We start from the raw sequence: 18,800 nt of genomic DNA, 5'->3' as shown, positions 1-18,800 counted from the left end.
GACTTGCTCATGGGACCGGGGGGGGGGGGACAACACTAGTGTAGCAATACTCTTGTACTGACAAGAGACTAGTGCAGCCTTATGCCCACAGAGCAATGCTTACGAAAGGAGGAAAAGTGGATGAAGCAAAAGAGTGGAATCCTATGCTCACCAAGGGTGTGTTCCTGCCCTCAGGCTACCTGATGCACCTTTATGTGATGGCATAATGCTATGCCTTAAAAAGAGGTGACAGGTACTCTGGTGAAAGGGCACTTGCACTAACAACAGTGAGTCAAGATTTACAGCAAAGTGAAAAGAACATATTACAGTGGTACCTCTAGTTACGAACTTATTTCGTTCCAGAGGTCCATTCTTAACCTGAAACTGTTCTTAACTAGAGGCATGCTTTCGCTAATGGGGCCTCTTGCTGCTGTTGGGCCGCTGGCACACGATTTCCGTTCTCATCCAGGGGCAAAGTTCTCAACTCGAGGTAACTCTTCCAGGTTAGTGGAGTTTGTAACCTGAGGCGTTTGGAACTCGAGGTACCACTGTACTAACCTCTGTCTTCTCCTTTTCAGAACCTGTACATCTCTGGAATCCAAATGCAAAAACCAGCCAGGAACCCTAGTGCACAGCTGCAACTGGGACAGCAAGAACAAGGCACCCCATGCAGGTAAACCAGGGTTGAGAATGTGTGACACTCCAGAAAATGCGAGAGAACTCTACCCATAATCCATTGCACATTGGCTAGGGCAGATAGGACTTGGATTCCAGCAACATCTGGAGAGCCACAGGTTCCTCACCACTGCTGTTGCAGGATGTTAATCTATATATCCTATTCCTTCTGCAGTACTATTTACCACTTGGCTCCTATGTAGATCCTAGTGTTTATTTTATTCCTCTGAGCTTCCTATTGTTTCTGTTCTTTCTTGTCTCTTCCTTGCAAAAAGCTTGTCCCCACCCCCATACAGGGACACCAATAGATCTGTATTGTGTAGAGTGTTTCAAGAGAATTTAAACTGTCATGGAGCATTATATCCACAGTGACAATCAAATCATTATCCTAGAAAACCAGTGCTTTCTACATGCAAGATTCTTACCCACTGGGCTATACAGTTGTGATTAGAATGGCAATCCTGTCTGGCCTGTTTGCAGTCTGTGTGTGTTTGTGCTGCCAGGAGTTTCAAACCCCTTTCCACAGCTCTGGTGTTTTGGACGATAAGTGTCATATTTGCCAGCTCGTTGCACCATGGTGGCCTCTGCTGGAAAAGGCACTGTGGTGTATGTCTGCCCTGTTGTGAATTGTGTGTGGGGTGTGTGAATGCCAGGTTGGATGGTATCCTTGCCTGTCGCTCTCCACTGATTGGTGCCTTCCCTACATTGCCAATATGGGCCAGTGGCAGCAAGCAACCTCGTGATTCACGAGATGCAGCAAGCTACCAAGAGTGCTGTGTGAATGTCTTTTGGTGTTTTTATATTGGCACATATTTCTGCTGCTATTGTGCCTCTGACATCGTTGCTAGGTATGCACAGGATGGTTACTAGGTTACATTGGCAGTAGCCCTGAAGTAGTAGCCACAAGAGTAGCAGGACCATACAGTGATCCTGCCTTGTAAAATATATATTTTCCTATGCAGAGATTACCGGTATCTTCATGTAGAAAAATAATAGTCTGTGAAGTGGCCCTTAGCTAACAGCTGTTGGTATTCCTATTCTCCATTAATGAGCATAGTCCCTACATTTGCAAAGGTAGTTGGTCACAGCAGCAAATGGAAAATGAGATTGTGCCATCTGGGTACTGTCTACTCGTTAGAAGTGTAGAGGGGGAAAAGCTGAGAATGTGGTGTTTTAATGGTGATGGAAGCATTACATCTTAATGTCACACACATAATTAATAAGATTAAAAGAGATAAGTATTCTAATGAAATTGCCCTCTTTAGTTTGGGACAAGCAGGATGAGAAACTCGTTAAAGAAGCTGAACTAAGGTAAAACAAAGATGTCACAAGCAGCTTCACTTGGGATAGGTAGCGATGTAATCGGGCCAATGAGAAAAAGGAGCAAAGCCACAGAAGTCACAGAACCTGTGACTCCAGAGAAGTAAATAAGCTGCATGTAATGGGGAGTGCTTCATTTAGCCCCAGCATCCTTAGTAGGTGAGAAGGCCCATAAGTAGCTGTGCCAACACTCTGGCACCCATTACCCTGATGTGACTGCTTCTGGTGGCCAACAAAACTTGCCTACCCATGTGAATTCAGTAAAGCTCAGAGGAGCATTGACATCCACATCCACAAATGCATCTGCATCAACAACACATTAGGATATATTTTCCTGGGACTGAGGTGCTCATCTTCTGCCCTGATCGAGTCCTATAAGGAAACTGATCTGGAAAGCAGCCCCACCCCTCCATTCAGAGCCTTCAATCAATTTATAAGATGAGAAACGGAAGCTCACGTCTCCCTGAAGTCTCATCCTCTGTGGAAGCCCGTGGACAGACAGGTAGTGCTTGAAAATCCTGGTGCTTGCTGCACGGAAAGAAACTCAATCAATTAAATTTATAATGGTAATAACTGAGTTTGCAGTCATGGCCAATGTCCTCTGAATACAACTATCAGTCTCTGCTAAAGATCTTACCATATAAATAAAAGGCAACAGGCAGATATGACAGACAAATTGGAGCACAAGAAAACAATGTTTTAATACTAATGGGCTAACAGCAGGCTGGCTCAGCATATCAGCTCCCTGACTCTGGTCAGATTTTTAAAGCAATTCTGTTGGTGCTCTGTATGAGATAAGAAGGGAAAAGGAAATGCTTTTATGTTAATTAATGCCAGTGCCTACTTTAATTTGGCTTTTGGAAAGTAGCACTCTTTATCATGTATACCCTATTTACTCTGTCATAGATCCATAGCATGGAGCTACCACAATTTTAATCCAAATAAACGAACAGCAAAAGGGTTTTTGTGCACATTTAGTTCCTAAATATTAATAGCTTAACCATTTGAAAATTGAATAATAGAAGTAGATGGCTTTGAGGAAGAGGGAATAGTGTGGGAGCTGTTGGTTTGGCCCTGTCTCAGGTCAGCAGTAACCAAAAGCTATTGCTCTCTGATGAGTAGGTTACACATTTATAATAAATGAGGCAGTGAGTTCATCCAAATTCTTAATGAGGAAATATTCACATACTGCACTCTGGGAACAACTCTGGGCATTTCATATGGAAGATAGATGACAGCAGGGTCCAATGAGACTGATGTCCACATATTCTGAACTCCTCTTTGATTAGATTGAACTTCATTGCTTGAGTATTACAGAAATCATGTCAATGTATGTACCAGTTTCAGAGTGCATAGCTTTCCTATCTGTCCCTAGAATTTTACAGACATTCCCTTACTTATTGATGCCATTTGCAGTTTTACTTTCTCCTGTGTTCTTTTTACTTGTGCAAATGAAGCATTCTCTTTGCCACTTCACAAGTGCTGGTGATTTTCATGCACCCTGTGTGTCATTATGCCTTTCAGGTAGTTATTCTATTTTTTTTAAAAAAAATAGTTTTCATTTATATACATTACAACAATTATTTAACCATAATTTTAACATTTACAACTTCGACTTTCTTTCTGCAGCTCCTTACATTTATTTTTGTCCTTTCCTGCATACTCCAAATTGCCTTAACTTATTCTTTTATTCATCTTTTCACACACACACACACACACACACTGCAGGTTTTTACAATAATCCTGCCACTGTCTTGATCTGTTTACAGTTTGTTTGTAAATGCTCAATAAACCATTTCCATTCCTTTCTAAAAAGTTTGTTGTCTTGATTTCTTATTCTTCCAGTAAGTTTTGCCATTTCTACATACTCCATTAGTTTCTGCTTTCATTCTTCTTTCATCGGGATCTTTTCATCCTTCCACTTTTGGGCAAATAACATTCTTGCAGCTGTAGTCACATACATAAATAAATTTCTATATTGTTCAGATAGTTCTAATCCCATAATTCCCAAGAGAAAAGTTTATGGGGTTTTTTAAACGAATGTTATCTTATACATCTTTTTCAATTCAATATATATCATTTCCCAGTAAGTTTTAACCTTATTACAAGACCACCACATATGAAAAAGTGCCTTCTTTCTCTCTACATTTCAAGTTTCCCATCCAAGTTATTGTTTTCAGCAATGTTTCTTATGTATGGAGATGAGATTGCTTGGTTTTGTTTCCCATCTTCTTTTGCTACATTTGTCAAAAGAAATGTTCATGAAGAAGAAGTGATTAACAGCGGACCAGGCGAGAGAGAGAGAACGAGAGCAAGCACGGTTGAGTTTTTCGTCTTGCAGGTTGACACCACAGCAGAAGTGACATTGCTATTTAAATCTGTGATTTCACAGTGTTTGTGTATAAGACACATGGTGCACATGAGTAAGCCTGATTAGTAAGGTGAGAATTGTAGTTTTAAGGTGTAAAAAAGAGAAAATACCTAGCAGCTAATAATCTAGAATACGGAGGGGGAAAATATTCCAACAGCCTGTATTAACAGAAGCAGGGCAAGAGTGGCAGGTTAGCAAGAGAGAACAGTAACCACAGCAGCACTCTGAGCAGTTCAGTCATGGCTGTCAAAAATCAAGGTGTGTTCATGATGTCGCCCTTGTGATACATTAGCTCCCTCAGCATTCTCACTGTGTAAGGATGCCTCCACCTCAGCGATCCCTTGACTTGTACAGTCTTAAGAAACAAACTATGAACAAGTCAGAAGTTTACAAAAAGGCCTACAAAGTAAAAGAGACCTCTCCCCACCCCCCACCCCCCAGCAAACTTTTCCAGAGTGGAGCTGGAGCCCCATCAATATATATACTTACGCATGAGAAAGTGAGATGCTTTTCATACACCAGAAACTCTTGTTCTTTTTAACCTATAAAACTGTGGCTTCTCAAAATATGACTTTCTGAATACTTTGCTCTATATTGGGAACTATAGGGCCATCTGTGATGTATAGAGCTGAACATATGGCAATTGTTTTAATATATCTGAAACAGAAAAATACTGAGTTGGGCAGAAACCCCAAGACCAGGAGTGGGGAACTTACATATTATGCCATATGCTTTCATGGACTAGACTCAGTTTCATACAGTAAAGCAGACTCTACTCCAGGAAAGCTTTATACTATAATAAATTTATTCATCTTAAATGCGCCACTAGACTCCCTGTTGTTTTTGCTGCAACAGGCCGATGTGGTTATCTCTTAGGAAACTACATATTATTTATTTATTTCATTTCAGTTGTGAATCGCTTCCCATAAAACATCTTGAATCAATTTAACAATGAAAACATTACAAATAAAATAAAATCAAAATCAAATTTAAAAATAATTTCTAGTCCAATGCAAATAGACTGAGATGAAAACATCCGCTTAAAATATGTGTTGGAAAACTAAGGTTTTCAATAGGTATCTGAAAAGATACTAGAGACAGTACCTGTCTGATATGTAACAGGATGCAGTTCCAAAGGTTAGGTACTGCCACACTAAAAGCATAATGTCAACATCCTATGGAACAGACCTCCTGATGAGGAAGCGTCTGCAGAAGCGGCGTGATAAGTTGCATATATAGGAATTGAGATGATATTTTAGGTATATTGGTCCCAAGCTGTATAGTTACCAGCACCTTAAACTTAGCCCACTAGCTATTTGGCAGCCAGTGCAGTTCTTTTAGCAGTAGTGTAATATGATTGTGATATTCTGCCCCAGTGAGCAGTCAAGCTGCCACATTTTGTACCAGCTGCAGCTTTTGAGTCAAGCTTGGATGACAGCGATCAGGCTATCCTGGTCCATAAACAGCCATAGCTGCCTTACCAGCCAAAGTGAATAAAATGTGCTCCTAGCCAGTGAGGTCACCTGTGCCTCTAGGGGTGGAAACAGATCCAGGAGCACCTCCAGATTATAAATCTGCTCCTGCAGGGTGAGTATGATGCATGCAATTGACCAATTATCCAGACTCAGAAATCACTCACCTACAACACTTGTATCTTGCCAGGATTCAGACTGTTTGGTTCAGCCTACCACCAAGTCCATACTCCAGTCCAGGGCTTGTTGAGCCTCTCCTGATTCAGATGTTTTGGAGAAACATCTGGGCACCATCAGTGTACTGATAACACCTCACCTCAGATCTATTAATGACCATTCCTAACAGCTTAATGTTAAATAGCAATTAACTATTTGGCATAGTGGGATAGATGTGAAATGTGTTTTCACAAATATTAGTTTATTTGCACAAAAACATGTTGTTTATATGCATATATTTAAAAACTTTTTATGGCTGCAATTATAAGCCCATTTTATTTACCGGGTACATGGTTTCTTCTACATAAAGCCACAGTTCAAAACTCACCTAAGTTGTAAACTGGGACAAACGCGTATCTGTCAGCCTGCGTCCTCATGTACAATATATTAATACTGATTACCTCCCTTAGTAACTGCATTGTTGTAAGTCATAAAGACAATGGGTTGTCCTCCACTAAGCCATACTCTGAGTAGACCCATTGAAATCAATAGATTGTTAACCATTTATTTTAATAGGATTATAGCCTAAATCACTAAGCATTCTATTATTAACTGTATTTAGGCACTTGGCATGAGACTGAATGCTAAATACTATACATAAGGCAAACATTATATGTGCAATGGTATCTAGTCTTCTTTCAAACCATTTTTTCTAGTGAATGTGTTTTTTGTAATAGTTAAAGTCTTTCACCAGCTTTTAGGGTGGTTGATGCAGTTTTCTGGACTGTGTCACAAGTTTCTGATCCAATGTTTGAATTCATTCATGCTGATGCAAGGGAATGTTTCCATCTGTGGCTTCCCTTTGCAGTACATCTTGAGGACCATATGGCTGTGTTTGGCATTTCAGCACCTTTTCAATGTTTTCTTGCAACTTTCCCACCTCCTACTGTAGAAGAGACTTTGGGAAATCTCCTTGCTTCTCCTGGGTATCATTAAAAGGCTTTCTGTTGTTAGTGTTTGATCATTAGATCCTAGAGAAGTGATAGGTTTGCAGAATAAACCCTAAACATTAGAATCCAGGCTATATTAACCAGCAGCAATAATTCATCTGTGGATATTTCTTCCTAGACTTGTCTCTAGAAGAACAATCTGGATTATGATTAAGGTTGTAAAATGGGACTTTGATGCATGAGTTTCATTCCTCTTTGATGAATTATTTGCATAAAGGATTATGGTACATATTTATAAAAAAAAACGCTGACAAGACAAAACTGGATGAAGTGCATACAGTTTGAAGGATAGGATTACAATGAGAATAATCACGATAAATTGTAAACTTGAACTGAAAACACAAGAATGTGTTAAAAATGATAATGTTAAACATAACCAAATGCTGAAACGCAAATTGAAGGGATACAGACAGTAGCAAATGAAAAGGATCTGGGGCCAAGTTGTAATAAGCATGTGGTTGCAGTATGTCATAGCCACAGGCATAGAAGGTATAGCTTTCTGCTGCAGTAGCTGCTAGTGGTGTAGCAAACACTTTGTACCCAAAATATAGGGAATTGTAGTATTTGCTAGTCATGCCTCAGCTGGAAAACCTAAGCCTACTTCGCATTCCCATACTGGAATGAATATTTAAAGAAATTATTAAAGATGGAATATGTCACTAGCCCTTAAATCAGGCATAGGCAAACTCGGCCCTCCCAATGTTTTGGGACTACAACTCTCATCATCCCTGACCACTGGTCCTGTTAGCTAGGGATGGTGGGAGTTGTAGTCCCAAAACATCTGGAGGGCTGAGTTTGCCTGTGCCTGCTCTAAATAATGAAATGACTGCTATAATTATGATATACACCAAGAGGCAGTGGGTTTATTTGTAGAAATGTAAATTTAAGCTAAACATTGGAAATCTTCCTCACAGAGAGAGTAGTTGGGTATTAGCAGGCACTGAGTAAGACTGTTGTAGAGCTTTTGTTGTTGGAAAACTTTAAAAACAACAACAACCCCCCTAACTCAACATCTTTTGAAGGTAGCTCAGCTATAGGGAATCCTACAAGAAGTTGGAGAAAATAACCCCAGGGGTGGCTTCCAACTGTATGATTCTACAATTACTAGCAGGGCAGTTTACTACTTCCTGACAAGAGTTTGGTCTCCATGAACCTCCTGAGGCAATGGCAGCTAGAATTAGATTTGATTTGAAATATGACTTCAGCAAAAGAGTTAGGGGAGCTTGTCTGACTTGTACCAACCTGCATTGGAACTTGGAGAGTGGAGCATGACTTGCCAGAAGGCAGTATTTGAAGGACACACAAGGCTGTCTATGCCGTACTGGAGAAATAGGCTGCAGTTCAGCAGATCTGTAAATAGTTCTCGGTTAAATAGTTCCCATAACACTCAGCTCCGCAATACAGTACAAGACACATGGAATAATTTTGTTGACGACTTGAATCCTCATTTTAGAAGTAAAGTAAGAAAACTCCTGCTGGATCAGATCAAAGGCTCATTTAGTTCAGCATACCATTCTCACAGTTGCCCACCAGCTGCCAAGCAGCACCTGAGCACAAAACTGATATTCAGAAAAGTGTAGAGTAGAATTTTTGTGTAGGAGAACCAGCCTACTTTGCAGGGTTATTGAGGATGATTCAAACTGGGGGTGGGGGTAGGTGGGAATTGTAGTCTAAATGTTCTTCTTGTGAGATACCTCCAGTGGGTCATCCATATAATATAGAAGAAGAGAGTGCATAAAAAGTAATGTATAATGCAAAAGCAAGTTTTTTGGTTACCCAAACAAGAAGTGGAAGGGGGGAGAGGATTATCTGTTGTCCCCCCCTTATTTTTATTATGTATTTTGTGTTTTCTATATTGTAATTTTATGTTGTGCACTGCCCTGAGATCTATGGATGAAGGGTGGTAAAAACAACAACAACAACAACAACAACAACAACAACAACAACAATAACAACAACAACAACAGAACCACTATGCAGCTGAACTGTATATTATGGTCTAGTAATAGATGCCATGTTCTATCTGCACATACTTTCTGGCCGTAGCAAGATGGTCCCAACACATTTTGCAGGAAATAGCACTTCCTCAAGTCAAGGGTCATAGTGTCTAAGGTCAGCCAAGTTATTTTGACATCTAAGACACAAAATCCCACAAAAATCTCTCAACTTCTCTGACTGTGCAAATGCAACAACAATAAATTAAACATTATTTGCTGCCTTCTCATGACACCCCAAATCAGCTGCTTGAAGTGGCCACCTCACTCTGCCCTAACTTTGTAGGGCCAGTCTTGCCCAGCACATAGGTAATATAAGAACTGAGCTACACATATGCACACTGCTACTCTGTTAAAAGGAGAGTTACAGCAACCCTCACAGAACTTGGGAAGAAAATGATACGTTGCAGGGAGGGAAAGTTTGGAGGACACACCAGCCGAGATCTAATGTGTGCACTGTGTGGATAGATCAAGCTGAAGCAGAATAGCTCGTAAATACTTGTTCTCAATAAAGAGCCAGTTAATTGTTAAGCCATAGTCAGAGACCTCTAATTATTAATCAGCACACACTGTATGAAACATTCCTGCCACTAGAGTAGAAATTCCATCCCAGTTATCTTTAGAGAAGCAGGCCTGAAATGAATAATAACCCCCCTTTCACTGTCTGTGAACTCTCCATTTATGGGCAAGTGAATGAATGAGAAACCCTAGAACTGTCAATCCATCACCTTTTCCCCACCCCAAATTAATTAGAAATGTAATCCAAGCTTCAGAGAGACTAAGCTTAAATAATGAGTTAAGGAAATGATTGAACAAACCCTTAGACGGGCACATCTTCTACTGTACACAGCTTTTGCATAGCCTGGCCCTAAATAAGAACAGTGACATGTGATGAAAGGAATTGCATATGTATTGCACTTCACAAGGTACAAAGCAATGCTGCACAGGAAGCACCACTAGGGACACTATATTTTTAAATCTACATACAGGTATTAGGCACTGCAGTGGAGTAGCACTGGCACGAACACAGCCTTTCTGTTAAAAGTGCATACTGTATAGGACTTGACTTGCCTGAATGGATTCGCAAGCCTCCATTCCCCAATAAAAATAACTTTATCTGTGGTGTACATCAAACAATGCAGCATTGGAACATTATCTGTTAATACAAAGCAAAGTGTTTTCGCATATAGTCCTTCTCTGAAAGAGAATACAGTGGTACCCCGCAAGACGAACGCCTCGCGAGACGAAAAACTCGCAAAACGAAAGGTTTTTTTGTTTTCGAGTTGCCTCGCAAGACGAATTTCCCTATGGGCTTGCTTCGCAAAACGAAGCTTGCCCCGGGGACAGCGGGTCTTCTCTTTTGAAGCAAGGGGCGGCGGGGAGATCGCTTCTCCCCACCGCCCCTTGCTTCAAAAGAGGTCCGGGGGCAGCGGAAGCGCTTCCCGCTGCCCCCGGACCTCTTTTGAAGCAAGCGGCTGCGGGGAGATCGCTTCTCCCGGTGCTCCGAAGCGGGGCGGGGGGGGCGGGAACACCTTCCCCCACCGCCCCGCTTCAGAACGCTGCTCCGAAGCGGGGGGGGGGGCGGGAACACCTGCCCCAGCCGCCGGGCTTCGTAGCGCTGCTGCGTGACAGCAGTCACAAAAGTCTGGTGACAGCAGTCACAAAATTAAAAGACGCCTGCTCCTTGGGAGAAAGGCAATGGCAAACCTAGACAGCATCTTAAAAAGCAGAGACATCACCTTACCAACAAAGGTCCGTATAGTTAAAGCCATGGTTTTCCCAGTAGTGATGTATGGAAGTGAGAGCTGGACCATAAAGAAGGCTGATCGCCGAAGAATTGATGCTTTTGAATTATGGTGCTGGAGGAGACTCTTGAGAGTCCCATGGACTGCAAGAAGATCAAACCTCTCCATTCTTAAGGAAATCAGCCCTGAGTGCTCACTGGAAGGACAGATTGTGAAGCTGAGGCTCCAATACTTTGGCCACCTCATGAGAAGAGAAGACTCCCTGAAAAGACCCTGATGCTGGGAAACTTGGAGGGCACAAGGAGAAGGGGACGACAGAGGACGAGATGGTTGGATAGTGTTCTCAAAGCTACAAACATGAGTCTGACCAAACTGCGGGAGGCAGTGGAAGACAGGCGTGCCTGGCGTGCTCTGGTCCATGGGGTCACAAAGAGTCGGACACGACTAAACGACAAAACAAACAAACAAACAAACATCTTGCTTTTCAAATTATTGTCTCCCAAAGCAGTTCACATCAATTAAAAGAGAGGGGGGAAAGGAGGCCCTGCCACCAGGCTTATTAATTTAAAAAGACAAGATACAGAAGGAAATGGGAGTGGAGGGAACTGGGAGAGGAGAGAACAAAATGGTGAGCTATAAGATGGGAAGATACGTATCACAGAGAAGTATTGGCCCTGCACAACTATATTTATTGCCTTGCTTTTCTTTTAGACCCAAAAACTTATTTACAGGGCTGCTGGTTAATACAGCTGTAGCTTCTTAATGTAAACTAAGTAAATATGATGCTCAAAAGTCAAGGACATAATAAATATGGAATACACAAAACAACATATTTAGAAAATCTATTTTCAGAGTAGAGATGCACTTTGTGGTTTGCTTGTTTGGTTGTTTTTTTCTGCTGCTGATAATTCAACTACAGAAAGGTAAGAGAACCTAAGTTTCTGTTCCCACAGCAACCGTATCCCAGACCTCTTGTATGCAGACATCTTTTCTTGAATTCCACAATGGCTATAGCTGCTCATCCTGGGGCTACAAAGGTCACGGGAACCCCAGACACATAGCTGCCAATGTAGTTCTGCTCAAAAGGGAAAGAAAAAGAAATTGAACACTGAATGTCTGGGACAGGAGCGGGGGTAGGGGAAGTTGTTCTGTAGAAAGACCTCCTTCCTGCAAAGACTTACCTCATGAAATTAACCTTCATACATTTAGAACTGACAAAAGGAAAGCATTTTCCCCACATAACATGCAGGAGATGTTTTGTATTCACCGATGCCAGCCTCAACAATGACTACCTGCGGAACAAGATTTTCTGAAATTATCACAGAAATTTATGGAATATATTACCTTGCATAACTGCTGCATCAGAAGAAATCCATCTAGCTCTTGCACGCTGTTGGCCAGATGCCTCTGGAAACTCATAAGCAGAACAAAATTGCAAAAGCCCTCACCCATGGTTTCCCCCAAGCAACTGGTGTTAAATCAAAGGCATGTTGCCTCTGGTCCTGAAAGTAGTATATCGCCTACATAGCTAGTAGCCACTGATAGACTTGAAAGTGATGGGCATTCTGTGTTTGCAGGCTAAAAGCTGGAAACACAGAGACATGCTTGTTCTGTTAGGCGTTCCAAAGCTGCAACTAATGGAGAAGCAATATCCTTTGGAGGTGTTAATGCTGTGAGCCCCTCTGTCCTATGGTCAGGTTGTATATATGTGTGTATAAAAGCAAATATCTTAAAAGACACAGTATCCACTGACCTTCTTTCCAGGGAAGCTGAACCCAAGTCAGTGATGAAATCCCTGGTGTCTCTCACTGCCCAGAGATTGGGGTGGCATGTAACCGTATTTCAAATTTTCATTGGGGTAGCAGTGTTTGTTTCCTGCAGTAAGAAACTTGGACCTTAAAGACTAACACATTTATTACACCATAAGCATTTATGTACTACGGTCCTCTTTATCGTATGCATGAATCACTATCATGAGTTTAGGGGCTTACAAAGAGTGACGTCAGAAGAAAATTAAATGCAGAAACATACAGATGGTGGTGTGGCTGCAGCAAAGATTAATATAATGGTGTTATGATGCTTGGTACTTTATTTTCAATCCCTTCTCATATATCAGTATTTAATTTGCCTTTTTCATAGCTTCAACACTGTGTTGGCATTTTCAGCGTACAAGTATCACAATAAGTCCAATCTTGCTTTCCTGGGGAAGTTCAGTCCATTCAATGAAAGTGAGTCGTTGTAATTGGTAATATTAAGCAGCATGATTTTCACAGGCATTCTCATGTGTGGGGTGTTTGTAAACCTTAGACTTCTGAATGCATAGAAGAGAGCAGTGTTATAAGAGCCTATGCTTAAAAAACAAGAACTGGAATTAATACATTAATCATTTATCCTAGGAAAACAATACTGAGGTGGAACAATTATTCTTCTAGCATAGCTCTTCTTAGAAACTGAAAATCTCTTGCATAACTCCTGCATATTCTCACAGCATACTGAAACTCAGTCTGTAGCTAAGCATGAACACATATTGCTTTCTTATTTGCCCCTACCTCCTCTGCCTCCTACCCTCCTGCATTTGATTTTAGATTGTAAACTCCTTGGGATATGGGCCTGCCATATTAAGTATTAAGGCTACCAATGGCTACTAAGCATGTTAGCTGTGTACTACCTCTAGCATCAGATGCAATATGCCTCTGAATACCAGTTGCTGGGGAGCAACATTGGGGATTGCGCTGTTGCACCCAGGTCCTGCTTGCAAACTTTACACCAGAGACCAGTTTCTTCTTCTTCTTCTGCCTTCCAACATGAACCACCACCAGAAGCAGAAGCAGCAGCAGAAGAAACAGCCCACGGAGCAACAGCTGAACAAACCTAAGGACATGGAGATGGAAGGATCCTCATTTCCACACTCTGCAGCTCCTTGGCCATCCCCACATCTTCTCCTCCACCCCTGCCAGGAGCCACCCTCTGCTTCCTGCCTTCACACAGTCCATGGGCACCAGCCTGGATGATTCACCAGCTGCAAGCTCATCCAGGCCCCCAGGATTCTTCTGAGGCTCGCTCAGCACCTGTAATGCAGGCTCTCCCTCCTGCCTGGTGGACTCAACTAGCTGCCCTGCTCGCTCCCCTCTGTTTTGTTTTGTTATTGTTATTTATGGTTTCTAAGCAGCTTTGAGATTCATTTGAATGAAAAGTGGCATAGACATACAATAAATCAAATCAATCTGGTTGGCTACTGTCAGAATAGGATGCTGGACTATTTGGGCCTTTTGTAGGATCCAGCAGGGCTCTTTATGCATTCTTAAGATAATGCCCAATAAATAAATAAACACATGTAAGGGATGAAATGCTTTTCAGATCAAAAGTCTTTCCCCCCTTTTTTCTTACCTGCAAAAGTGGAGATCATCCAGTCATAAACAACAGACAATTGAAAGGCTGCAATATTAACTAAAATTAACAAGGATATCAAAGGTATTGAAATCCATGTCGCTGCCTTCAAAATAAGCATCCTTGCACACTATATTAAGAGTATGATGCTCTCTTGTGGATAATTTACCTGTCTAATAGTGCCTAAGTTTACACTGTATGTAGATGGGCAAAGTGTTGTTGTTGTTTAGTCGTTTAGTCGTGTCCGACTCTTCGTGACCCCATGGACCAAAGCATGCCAGGCACTCCTGTCTTCCATAGCCTCCCGCAGTTTGGTCAGACTCATGTTTGTAGCTTCGAGAACACTGTCCAACCATCTCGTCCTCTGTCGTCCCCTTCTCCTTGTGCCCTCCAACTTTCCCAGCATCAGGGTCTTTTCCAGGGAGTCTTCTCTTCTCATGAGGTGGCCAAAGTATTGGAGCCTCAGCTTCATGATCTGTCCTTCCAGTGAGCACTCAGGGCTGATTTCCTTAAGAATGGATACGTTTGATCTTCTTGCAGTCCATGGGACTCTCAAGAGCAAAGTAGAGGAAGACATTGCTACCACAATCACATGGTTTCATACAAGCAGTTTCAGCACCCTTTCTTAGCTTGCAATACTTGTCTCTCATGTCAGAGGTGTTTACAGGAAAAAATATATTCAGTAAAACAAACCTGGATAGCTGAAGCCAGCCAGCCATGCTACACTCTGCAGAGAATAGTAAAGTCTTCCAGCATCCCCAGTCAGTCTCACCTAGCAGAAAATGGGCTCAAGGCAAATAAGCCTCCCCTCACCCTGCCCAAAACCTAGAATTTGTTTCCTGTCATTGAAAATTGTAATAATGTGCTCAGTAGCCCCCAACTGAAAGAAAACCACAACTTTTGGGGGAGGCGGGGTTGCAGGAGATACAACTTTCTGACCCTATCAAGCCGCTATTGAGGCATCAGATTAAAAATAATTATATGGTGTCACTCACGTATTTATCCAGCTTTGTTTGCCCTCAAAACTGCACTGTGGAAACTGTTCCAGAATTTCACTGCTTTAGTGATTTAAAAAAACAGCATGATTCTCAACTAAGTTTTATTAATGGACAGTTTAAATCCACTGGTTCTCAGGCTGTTGTTTTCCATTAACCTAAATATCATGTGTGGGGTACAGGCTAAATGCTGCCTTATAGAGTTAATTTCACTCAGCATTCTCTCAATGTGTTGTATCTATACTACGAGTGAGGTTACATAAGTCAGGGTTGTTTATATTAAATTCAAACTTTATTCGTAAGCCTGATCTACAGAAGCCAGTTGCCTTTAGATTTCCATTGCTGCTTGTTAGTATCTGTCTGCTTCAAGAGACAATGGAGTGCACCTCTGGCTGAAGTCAAACCACTGCATTAGCAGCATCTAAGTGATCTCCCCAGGCTGCAAGCCTAGGCAGTGTGCATGAGGTCCTGGGCTGTCCAGACAACAATACATTCCTCTCCAAGGGAAAGTAGAGCAGTACGTTTGGCACCAGCTTGGCTTCAGGAGTTGCTGGAAGGAGGCATACAAGGCACCATCCAACCCTCTTAGGGACTCCACTCTGTATTTGTGTAGGGTTTACTCCTCAGCCTTTTCTTCTCCCGAAGATATCCTGCAAGGAAAAGGTGGATTAGGATCTGAGTTTTCTTTCTCTGAGATGGACTACCTTTCCCAGGTTGACAAGCCCCATCTGCCCCTCACCTCCTTCTAGAAAGTGCAGAAACTGTTCTCTTGACTGTTGGACCCACTATTGGTCTCATCTGCTCAAGCCACCAGAGTTTGTGTTCACATGCAGGGGAAGTCCCAACTCAGCGAGGGTTTGAGATCCATCAGCTCCCCTCACCTGGTTTAGCCAGCCAGTCAGAGCCACTTCCCAGGTATGGTCGCTGTCACATGCTGACAGCTTCTAGAAGCCACAGGTAAGAGGTGAGTGCAGGGTAGGTACCAAAGATGGACAAACTACTCCAGAAGGAGCACAACATGGCCCTCACCAAAGGTATTAAAGGTAAAGGGACCCCTGACCATTAGGTCCAGTCGCAGACGACTCTGGGGTTGTGGGGCTCATCTTGCTTCATTGGCCGAGGGAGCTGGTGTACAGCTTCCGGGTCATGTGGCCAGCATGACTAAGTCACTTCTGGCAAACCAGAGCAGCGCATGGAAACGCCGTTTACCTTCCCGCCAGAGCGGTACCTATTTATCTACTTGCACTTTGACGTGCTTTCGAACTGCTAGGTTGGCAGGAGCAGGGACCGAGCAACGGGGATTCGAACCACCAACCTTCCAATCGGCAAGCTCTAGGCTCAGTGGTTTAGACCACAGCACCACCACCCGCGTCCCATACCAAAGGTATTACCCCTCCCCTAACACCCCACACCCCTTTGAAATAATAAGCTATGGAAAATACACACACATTACTATTACTACTATACCATTTGTAAATCTAAGCTGGTGATTGGTTGCAGTATTTTCTGGCTATGGCACCTCTGGCTTTCATATAAGTCACTGATTGTCATATTTTACTGAGTTTGCTGCAGTAAGTGCATCATTTGGTAATCAAGGATGTCTAAGTGATATTTGAGGAGTCACATAGCTAGATATTTAGAGTGGTATTTATGCAGAATATTTTCTTTCCTCCTTTCTGAGTTCCACTACCGTTGAAATAATGGGTATGACTGCATAAGCAGCATTTCATACATCAAGGAGATCTGTGAAAGTGTTTCAGTTCCCAGTAGGATTTGTTTGTAAGTTTGTTCTGATGCATGAACAAATAACAAGTTGAGGCCATCAGTCAATTAGCTTGGAGGTCTTCGCACCCTGATCCTGATAATCTGAACCACTATAGCTGCCTGCAATGGCTGTGTCACATCATGTTTACAGTTGACACAGCTGTTACTACACCCCATTCCAAGCACTTTTATTTATTTAAGCTATTTCTCATTTAGCACTCCTCTCCACCCAAAATAAGTCCACACAAAGCACTTTACAAAGACTCAAATTTATAATATATTAAATAACACTCACCAAAACAAACAAAAACAATAAACCAGATGCATCCCAATAAATCATCAGTAGTTAAATTCCATTTTCTTAACTCAATTAGTTTTCTTAATTCAACTGATCCCAAAAGCTTTCTGTAGTCAAACTGCCATTATCTGGTGCCTCTCTGTAGAGTAAATTCCATAGCCTCAGTGCTACCACCGACCACCATAAATGGTGGCTATCCATCTGGGTAGCCACCCTATGTACCTCTGTAGGTCACTAAGGGTACCAGAGCCTTCCTCTCCCAGAAAGGGTGCATCTGGCATACCAACTTTAGCTGATAGGAGACACTTCTACTAGACACCATTGCCACCTGGAAGTCTAGCAGCAACCCCGGGTCTAAGAGTTCCTCCAAGCAGCAGATCTGAGACTTCAGGGGTGTGCGACCCTGTCCAACACACTGATCAAATGCACACCAACCAATATTTTGTTTAGTTCTTCTAGTCATCTAGTGCCTCCTTGGCACTGGAAGTGAGTGACAGAAGTGACAGAAGATAGAAGTGAGTGACAGAGCTGAGTGTCATCCACAAACCTATAAGACTGTACCCAAAGTGTCTGGATGACCTCACCCACTGTTTTTCTTTAGATACAAGTTGCAACCTTTTTATAAGTGGATCAGCAGTTTCTTACCCTTCTAGATCAGGGTAATCAGATGTTGGGCTACAATTCCCAACACCTCTGACTATTAGGCATGCTGGCTATGGGTTGTGGGTCCAACGATATCTGGAGAACTTCACATTGGCTATAATTGATGTAGACCAGGAGTGGCCAACCTTTGGCCCTCCAGAACATCAACATCCATCATTCCTGGCTATTGTCCTTACTTGCTAGGAGCTTATGGAAATTGAAATTAAGCAACTTCTGGAGGGGCATAGGTTCCCCACACACGCTCCAGCTTGCCTCTGGTTTTAGTTAGCCTGAGTCTACTGTTATATGGGGCTTGCCTTGGAGTTGGTTTATTTCACAGGTACTGAGACCTGTGCTCCTATTAAGCAAGTGCCTTGGAGCAGTAGTTCACAGAATAAGGCCTTTAGATCAGTGTCTCAGTCAACAGCTAAACTGTTAATTTCAGTGTCATGAGCACAGAACTCTCTTTCACGAGTGGATAGCCTGGTTTCTATACTATAGAAAATCAAATCACATTCAGAAGATAATTGGACACATCCTAACAATGCTCCTCCTAATAGGATCATATGTCTAGTGCATCTTCTGGTGTCTATCACTGATAGTTTATAAATAATGGAATCATTAGCTACCTCCCCTGCTAAGATGCATAAGGGACAGCATGGCATCTTTCATAGTGACAGCACAGAATACACCTTTGGCACGCAGTAGAAATTTAAAGCAGGAATAGAAGGAGGAAACAGGTTAAAAAATGAGGCAGGGAGTGGTCAAGCTGCATGGTAGACAGATTAGAGAATTATTGGCAGACACTGCCAACAGGAGTGGTTACCCTGCAAACATTCTAGCATTACATTTTTTGCTGTTGATATCAGGAAACTTTAGGTGGCTTTTCTCCAAAACTGAATCATTTGGCATGCTCAGTAAAGGAAATTATAGGATAGTAGATGACTCCCCATTTCTAAATTAATTCATTCTGCTTCAGAAAGGAAAATGAG

General features: G+C 42.2%; 1 protein-coding gene across 1 annotated transcript in view; it reads left to right on the top strand.

Moving 5' to 3' along the window:
* Positions 1-18,800, top strand: part of HYI (hydroxypyruvate isomerase (putative)) — a 150,363-nt gene that overhangs the window by 5,870 nt on the left and 125,693 nt on the right. The window contains exon 2 of the mRNA XM_081195251.1: positions 558-652. Coding sequence (XP_081051377.1) covers positions 558-652 — 95 coding nt within the window. The remainder of the gene's footprint in view (positions 1-557; positions 653-18,800) is intronic.

Source organism: Podarcis bocagei, assembly GCF_964188305.1.
Source record: "Podarcis bocagei genome assembly, chromosome: 5".
In the NCBI taxonomy this organism is placed as follows: domain Eukaryota; kingdom Metazoa; phylum Chordata; class Lepidosauria; order Squamata; family Lacertidae; genus Podarcis; species Podarcis bocagei.
Note: the sequence above shows the minus strand (reverse complement) of the source record. Positions and strands in the feature narration are given on the sequence as shown.